Raw genomic sequence first — 9576 nt, forward strand, 5'->3', positions numbered from 1 at the left:
TTCTCATCAAATGCATCCTGTCATTACATGTTCAGGTCCTAATAAAGATGATTTCAGGAAATCCACTTCAGATAGATCTTGCTCTTACCTGATTGAGTCCTGATCGTGCATCAGGCATGCCTGAAAGAAATCTCAAATTTCTGCTCGGAAAGTTTTCACATAATAATGTGCTTATAATGTGACGAACAAAGGATATCATAGACAAGGTTCAAAAAAAGTTTTTTAGCTATGGTATATCAAAGGTGTACTTTGTGAGGATATTTTTGATATTTTTAGATATTTCAACAAAAATCGTTCTTTGCGCGATGATTCTTTCCTATGATGATTAACAAATTTCTAACTTTCCATATGATATGGTGCAGGATTCTTCTAAGTACTTTAGAAAAATCAATTTACGTATATACAGAATCAGCAGACGTTTATAATTTCCGACGATAAAAATTAAATACAATATGCAAAAAAGTCACCGCAGTGCAATTGCACTAATGAATTTGCAATTATATAATGTATTTAAAACTAAAGTTTTCAAATAAAATTTAAGAAATCAACGCACTCAAACAAGTATGCTAGAACAATATAGATTATACAATTCTTTGAATTATCAGTCTATAAACCTAAAACTTTTTTTCTTTAACTTATGACTGGCTGTTCTTTCAATTGTTTTCCGGCATTGGAAATATTTTGCAAAATATCTATCAAATTGAACATTTATTAATAAACGATTAAACTGAAATTTGCTAAAAATCTCAATTTTTTTTGCCAATTTTCAACACGATATATCTTAGTAACTGTAACTAAGAAAAATTGAAAAAAACAAGCAAAGGGATTTAAATTCTCATTAAGTTTTTTGAGAGGTCCGTTACTCGGGACTAAAAGTCACCCTAATCGTGCGCAGTGTCAAGCGATAGTAGTGGGATTCCTGGGTTCCGTGGTGGCGATCGTGATGGGTGCCTTCCGCAATGGCACAGTTTCTCTGGACCATGCTTATCTACTATGCGCCAGCAGTCTGGTTACCGCGTCTCTCGCTTCCTTCGTTCTGGGCCTTATTACCGCAGGCGTCATCGTCTTTTCCCGTCATTGCCATATCAATCCGGACAATGTGGCTACGCCGATAGCCGCAAGTCTTGGCGACATCACATCGTTAGGTCTCCTCTCATGGATTGCCACTATACTTTATGAATGCATAGACAAGCAGGACTGGGTGGCACCTCTCGTCATAGCCTGTTACGTCCTCGTAACGCCGCTCTGGGTATGGATCGCCAAGAAAAACAAATATACCAACGATGTGCTCTACTTCGGCTGGACGCCGGTCATGGTGGCCATGTTAATTAGCAGGTAAAAGAAGTTTCTCAAAATTCGAAATTTTTCTGAAGCTTGACAGTAAATAAATTATAATATAGCGTACAAATGTTGAATCAACATATCAGAAATGTTGAATTATGACATTGCAAATGTAATTAACATAGCGAAAATATAGATTCAACGTTAAAAAAATATTTATACTTTAACATTTAACATTGTAATGTTTTAGCAACATTCTTTTAACGTTCTTTACGTCTATATAGATAATTATTGTTGATCGAAGGCTTATAAGATCTCTATTGTATGAGAAAAAAACCGTTTTACTAAAGTATCTAAAAATTTAGCTAGATATACAGAGCTGAAAATAATTATGTAAGACACTTAAGCTGGTTGTTAGAATGTAAAAGCCTTTTGCAGTATTGTTCATCATGCTTGCAATTCTTACGTAAGTATTTTAATAATCCAACAAAATTACTTTCAGATCTATACAGTCTATCTAAATTTTTGAATACTTTAGCAAAATCGTCCATATTCCGTGTATTATTAGAGTTTCATTAATCACATTTATCTATCACATTCGAATATGGCTCAAATCAAAGAAGAATCTATAATTGCGAAATGTTTATAGCTGCGGCGGTCTTATATTGGAGTTTATGGTGTCGCGCTTCGAAAACCTGACGGTGTTCCAGCCGGTTATAAATGGCGTTGGCGGGAACCTGGTGGCCGTCCAGGCCAGCAGAATATCAACGGCACTTCACAAACAAGCCGAACTCGGCACACTTCTAATCCCACCGGGCCACACCCACCCCGTCATCTTCATCACCCCAATTGCCAACTTTTTCGGGAAAGGTATCCTCTTTCGTGTTTTTTTTTTTAATAATCAAGATTTTTCGTGATTCTTCATTGCCTCGTTTCTTCAGGTACGCACGCTAGAACCACGAGAGTTCTGATGACAATGGTGATACCGGGCCACGTCATTTTCATTTATCTGATCAATTACATGAAGGACGGTAACACATCGATGACTCCGCTCTTCGTCTTCGTTTACCTCTGCGCAGCGATGCTGCAGGTCGCAGCTCTCCTTTACATTGCCTACATAATGATCCATTGGATGTGGAAGCGAAAGATCGATCCTGACAACTCGGCGATTCCATATCTGACCTCGATGGGTGATTTGCTCGGGATCAGCCTGCTGGCGATTGCCTTCCAATTTCTGTACCTGGTCGGAGATCAAGATTTCGACGCGCCCTGACCGTAGTAAGATTAATTTTTGTATAATCACACACAAGCGGAACTAATATCAATCATGACAATTTTGACACACATATCATTCCTGTAAATAACATAACTGAAAAAATATGATTCTTGGGTTTACCATAAATGAATTCAGTAAACATTATTATCATTAAAAGTAAACTAATTAACTTTATGAACAATCGTCAAAATCGTCACAACTCAAAAAGAATAGTTTAAAAAAGATTTCATCAAAATTGTCACAATATGAAAGGATTTTTAAGAGTTTTGAAAATGACAAAAATGATTATTTTAAAGATATATTCTTTTTGCTGATAATATTTGATTGGTCAAGAATTTTTTACCAAGTTAAAAATAATTTTTTCTTCCTCTTTTCTGAGAAATTTAATTCTTTAAGTTGAGTCACTTTTGAAGCAAGAAAGCGATATGCTAATTTTATTATTTTTATATAAGTCTTAATTACATTATAATTTAAAATTATCTTTCTGGGAATATAGTATTAGATATTAAATCATTATAACAACATTAAAAATCAATTACGGGAAGCATACGGCGATAAAATTTCTATCTAACATTTCCTCGAACTTTTATGGTCATAATGATTGGAAAATCGGTTTATCGCATGCTTGACCGATGGAACAACTTACAAATGCTCGAACAAGGCGTGTTGCATTTTTCTTTTGCAGGAAGTCGCAAATTATAGCGTTCTCCGGTAGGCGGGACGCACAAGTTAGAACTGTCGGACCGAAAGGGCATTCCTACGAGGCTGTGGTCGTCTCTGAAAGTATATTCCACCAAATCTAATCATCGATCTGCCAGTCCGCCGACGAGTCCCACGGACGGATGGTCGCAATAGTATTACTTGACAAAGTATTAATAATTCACCACTTATATTCTGCGTTCGCCAAGAATTAATTAAAGAGTAGATATCTTGGGACTGGTTGTTTGCATTTCGTGAAAACTGGTCAAATGATTCTCATTATCGATACGAACGCGTTTCAATATTTAATAAATAATTCATAATTTTTTTTTTTAAACGCAAAATATAAGTGACCGATCATTTGTACCTTGTCAAGTCGAGCGGGCGCGTACTCAGGTTTCAATTAGCTACTAATATATCAGAAGATAATACGAAGTCGGTAGCACGTGGCAAATTAATTCGTCGACTAAAAATTGTATTTTAACGGAACGTGGAATTTTTCTTCCTAACTCTGGAATTCAAACCTAAAGTTTGAGAATTAATTTCTTCCAGAAAAGCCGATAGAAGCATTTAATTAATGGCGATAATTTTGCGAATATTTCTCGGGATATATTTAATAAAATATCTCTCGAACGAGTAAAGCCTAAGATTCGCTAATCTCGAAACTTAAGAATTTTAAAATCCTAAAAGTATAATTCTCTTTACTGTATGACAAGTAAAAAACTTGAAGGTTGTCGTATTTTCCGGTTAGAAATAATTTACAAAGTTACATATTAAATTATAATACAATCACGAGAATTACGATAGCAGTTTAATGTTAGGACTCCGTAAGTCCAGAGTTCGTTCATCCTCTCGCTCACAGCGAGAATTCTGGCTCTTCCACGGAGCGCGCGTAAATAAAAGCACGTGTAGTCGCCAATACCAACGCGTATGTGTCTTCGAATAGTTGCCTTCGTATACGACGAAATTTAGATAGGTATTTAGAAGCTGCCACACGACCTATTTTTGGAAGCTTTGGAGAAGCTCTCGGAGATTTTACTCAAAGCCCTTGAAATATCTGCCGCATAAAGTCCTACTTTAGCTCTTACGATGCGGTTTAATGGGAATTTGGTCTTCCTCGCGCAAATAACTAATTCCGAGATTTTTTAATCTTCTGAATTGTTTATCAATAGTATGCGGAACGTCTTTCGGTTCTAGAAATTTAATACTAGTATTGATCAATTGGTTACTTATTTTGAATATTAAGAATATTGTTAATATAGTACTTTAATACTAAAAATAAGTGATTAATTGTCCAGTATCAGTATTAAATTTTTTACAAGAGACTCGCCAGAAAGATAGGATACATTGTCAGAGGCTTATAGAAGTCGAGTCGATGACGTGAGTTATTGTCAGTACGAGAGCCAGCAAAATCTCGTTCGATAGAGCGATAAAAATCCAGTAAACACCGTAACATAAACTAATAAACTAACAGTAGCATAACATCAATGTCATCATTTATTCACACTTAATGTTATAAATGTAACATAACACATGTGTTACATAACAATTATAATGTGAAATTATAACATTCTCATATTGCATAAATTATTCTAGTACTATTGCAGTAATACTGAAACATTACAACAATGTTGTTACAAGCCCCTAATACTGTAAGGGATTGATGTTATACGTTATTGTTGGTTGGTGTTTACTGCAAAATACATTTGCTAGTACTGTCACTTAACGAATGTATTTTTCAAAAATTAGGAGAAAATATTGGGATATAAACGCGATGATTGCAGCTTATCGTCTAAAGTTGGCATAGGAACGAGTGAGCAATTATTAAGAAATTAATTCACGAATTTCACTCGATCGACGGCATTGAGGTGTCGTTAACCGATTGGAAAGTCCGCGCGGCAAGGATGAACCTTGGCGAAATTGTACGTGAATAGCATCGCTTCGAAGAGGAAACATGATGGGCGATTGAAAGCCAAATACATTTGCAAGTTAACGTCCCGTTGACGATTATCTCGGACATTATGTGAACGATTTAATTCTCCCGAGCTGACACCAAAATCGATAACAGCGATTATTGAAGCTGAGTCTAATAAACCTATTTAATTTATGTTAATTGATTCTTTAAAGGTAAAGTTTTATCAGAACATATTCAGGAAGATAGAATCGAATCTTTCTCTGTTTTGTTCATTCATTTAATCAATATGCAAAATGAGTAAAAAAATAACGTGAAACTTTTTTCTCTATTTATTTATAGATAACAAAATTTATAGGTGAATTTATAGACGAAAAAAAAACCAAAGTGGATGCTCTGATGTTTAAAAATATTTTGAATAAATTTTACACTTTCCAATTTAAGCAAAGAAATATAATAAATTTTATTAACCTATTTTAAATGATTGCAGTAAAACAGAAAACGCTTTGACTGAAGACGTGAGATTCCAGACAGCATAAAATATAACAGTAATATTATTTTGAATGCAATTATAATATTTTGTAAAACATTGCTGCAATATTGTAGCACAAATTTTCATTTCAAGAAAAAATAACATAAAAAGAATGTATATTATAAAAAGAATGATAAAAATCTGAATATTAAGTATATTTTAGTAAAAATAATTCAAATTTACAGATATAACATGAAAAAATTGAATTAATATTTTTTACAAGAAATTTATAATTGAATCCAATAAACTGTCAGCCCTGGAGAGTTAATTCGCATTCTGAACACAATTGCAACACGTAGTACAACGCGTTTTTGTATTTTAAGCGATACTTCGAATACGATATATTAATTTCGCTCGGTGCGTCCGTCGCGACTCATGCGGACGATACGCGCCGCTGTATAGTATTGTAATAAATTAGGATATTTCGTAAAGAAAAGAGAAGAAGGGAACGAAAGGACGTCGTTACATTCCGTGTACATATTACCGTACTTTATTGTACGCTACGTACAGTATATTATAAGCGCCGCATCGGAGACTAATATTTAGTCTTCGCGATGGGGGAGAGGGATTCACGTCCAAGTCGACATCGCCTTTCGGCCCACACATGTTCAGTATTATTGCTTTTACGACGTTGCCTGGAATCGTCGAGATATCCTTGGTGAAAATTTTTCTTAGAATATTTTATATAATTTTTTTAGAATTTCTATATAAATTTCAGAATTTTTCAGAATTTCTATGGTTTTATACATATTACCGTTATATTTTATACGTATTCCACTGTTTATTAACTAAATACATATGAAGTAAATAATCATACATTTATGAATAAATCAAATAAAATAGCCAATATTGTCAAGGATAAGAATAAATTTTAGATCTTGGTGCCTAATAGTGTTTATACATATGTAAATTTTAAATACATCTTTCAAGTATATAAACTGCATCGATTAGTTGTCGGATTTTTCGACGCAATCATAAACTAAAATTGAAATACTATTATCACAAATTCAATTGATCGTCAATTTAATAATGATACTAATAAACCTCTGCTAATAAAATACTAATAAAATACTACAAATAACTTATTGCGAAAAATATGTATTGTTTATCGCACCTATCTCAGCTCAATTTCTTTCATTCCTTTTATAATTTTCTAACTTTTTAGAAAGTTTTCAAATTTTTTTATACGAATTGAAATACTTTTCACAAATGCTGAGAAAGTCGACATCTTTTCTAGAATACTTTATGTGAATTCTGAAATATTCTAAGATTTCTTATTCTACACAAATATTCCATAGAAAACTTATAAATTTGAAGAAATTTAAGGTATAATTTTTTTCACAAATCTTCATAAAAATATAAAAAATTCTTAAAAATATTATTATTAACATTAACCGATTTATTATAATGTCAACTATAATATATCGTAATAGTTAAATATTATAAGATATTGTGTGAGAATTCTTTTCATCAGGGGTATTCCGACAGAGATATTCCGATTCCGTCGACAGAACGCTTCTTCGGCGTGCGTGTTTTCTTGCGAACTGCGTTCAAGTCGATCCAATTAAGATAGCACAGTGCACTTATACGAGTAAAAAAAGAAGAAGAAAAGAATCGCGGCGCGAGGTGCGTCGCGATCGTGTTTTAACAGTGCATGAATTCATCTGAATTTACCGAATCATTTTCACTTCGCGGTTAGTTGCTTTATAAATTTCGTCAACGTAATAAAATAAGATAAAATAAAAAAAAGAAAAGAAATAGAAAAAAACTGCGCGAACGTAAATTCTCGGAGCAATACGCGTAGCGTTTCGTTATGCAGTTGAGTATCTTAAAATTTTTTATTGCTCGTAGCGCCATATAGTGATTGTTATTTACTTTATTTTATATAAAAAGCAGTATACACGCATTCTTTTCTTTTTATATAATATTTGTCAGTATCTCTGACGAGCACAATCGATCGTATCATGAAAAAACGTGCTATAAAAATACGCAGACAATAAATATACAATCTGAGAGCGGATGTGTAAAGTATTTTGTATGTATAAAAAAGCTGACGGGAATTTATATGATCTCCCTGTACAAAACCGACTTTTGCAAATAAAAATGAGACAAAAAAACGACATATATTTTAAACCATTTTACTCTCGCTACTCGTAAAAAATTTTTGAAAGGGAAAGAAGGATATCGAAGGACAGAAGAATGCTGGCACTCGCTCGCCGGATTATAAATCCTCGTCTTGACGTGATACATCTATAAGGACAGTAGCCGGTTAAACTTTATCCGTAAACAGCATAAGTTAGAATGATGAATGTGCAGACAATAATAGCACAGACAGAAGGAGAAAGGAGAAATATTTTGTATACCGCGATCACATCATGTGTTCTTGCGAACAATAGAACTGGATAATACTTCAACGAGGAGATCGAGCAGCGTATTTTCCTTACAAAAGTCCAATTTAATACTGATCAATTTAATGTTGAAAATTATTTATTTTCATTAATTAAAAGCACTGAACAACAGTGTTTTTAATACTTGAAAAAAGTAATTAATGTTACCTTCCAGTATTAAAACTTTTGTAAAAGTTCGAAAATAAAGGTTCCTATCTACGTTAAGTCTACGTTTTAAAGTGTTAAAAAGGAATACGGGAGATAATTAAGCACTCTGCATCGTTATCGATCAATGTTGCAAATTATATCTGGCGATATTTGCAATGTAGTCACTTACAAAGTATTAATCAGTCGAGTTCTACGAGAAGGAACGTAACGCAATAATAATTACGCGATAATTGTCCAATGTCCAGCTGAAGTCATTAACTGTTAAATACACGAATTAATTGAGCGGCATATAGTGGTCGAGAAATATTTTGACGTAAATCTCACCGAGATGTAATTTTGTAAAATGTGTACAATATGAAATGTACGGAAAAACGTTCCATCTGTGGCTTTTCTTTTTACGATGTTATATAGTTTCAACATTATGAAGCGTAATATAATTAGATATCTCGAAGGAACATATATGTTAATACCTATAATTGTGAGATTTACATTTATAAAAAGAGTACATAAAAAATGTATGCGAAGTTTGTAACGCATCATTTTGCTTTTATTTGACGCTGCTTTATATTCATTTCTAGAACTTTCAATTATATATTGCCATATAGGATCGTGACATTATAAGCAAGAAATGATACGTTGAAGTTTCTTGCATGTATTTGTAAATAAAGAGAACTTGGATAAAATAAAATAATGAAATAATAATGTAGAAATGGTCCAAAGCTTCCCTCCTACAGTCAGTAAATAGTCGTAAAAGGCACGTGAAGCATTTACCAATGTTTACTCAATGCACGTGCGTAGCCTATTTTTACTTCATGTGCCTTTTACAACTATTTATTGCCTATAAATTTAATTTGAAATTTACTTCTGAAAATTTGAATCCACTTCAATCCATTCTCTTTTTTTGTTATATAGGTATTCAGTCTGTTCACAAAGCTTGCAAACGCGCTAACAACTAACACACTATTTCGGAAGAAATAGCGTTGATAGCGCGTAATTATTATGACGCAAAACGTTACTATTAATGACCATGATTGTGTTTACTGTTAACGCTATCTGTAGCTCCACGAATAGCTTTTAGCGTTAAATATAGCTAATGGATGCATTTAGTGACACAAGTCGGTACAAGCACATCTATTTTTTTCTTTGCATTTAGTGAGTAATAAAAATACAACACTTGTGTGTCGACTTATGTCACCAAATGAAAAGCATCTATGAATAGCGTGTCCCTGAACACTGATAAAGAACATAAGCTTCGATAATCTATAGATTGTTTATATGGATGATACATAAAACATAATTGATATTATATATATATATATAT

General features: G+C 33.1%; 1 protein-coding gene across 1 annotated transcript in view; it reads left to right on the top strand.

Annotated features, from left to right (window-relative positions):
• LOC108752353 (solute carrier family 41 member 1-like) overlaps positions 1–4430 on the top strand; it is a 9844-nt gene extending 5414 nt beyond the window's left edge. Inside the window, exons 4-7 of the mRNA XM_018493145.1 lie at positions 896–1335; positions 1931–2151; positions 2223–2559; positions 3243–4430. Coding sequence (XP_018348647.1) covers positions 896–1335; positions 1931–2151; positions 2223–2554 — 993 coding nt within the window. The 3' untranslated portion in view covers positions 2555–2559; positions 3243–4430. The remainder of the gene's footprint in view (positions 1–895; positions 1336–1930; positions 2152–2222; positions 2560–3242) is intronic.
• Positions 4431–9576: the final 5146 nt, after the last annotated feature.

This window comes from Trachymyrmex septentrionalis, unplaced genomic scaffold (assembly GCF_001594115.1).
Source record: "Trachymyrmex septentrionalis isolate Tsep2-gDNA-1 unplaced genomic scaffold, Tsep1.0 scaffold6, whole genome shotgun sequence".
In the NCBI taxonomy this organism is placed as follows: Eukaryota; Metazoa; Arthropoda; class Insecta; order Hymenoptera; family Formicidae; genus Trachymyrmex; species Trachymyrmex septentrionalis.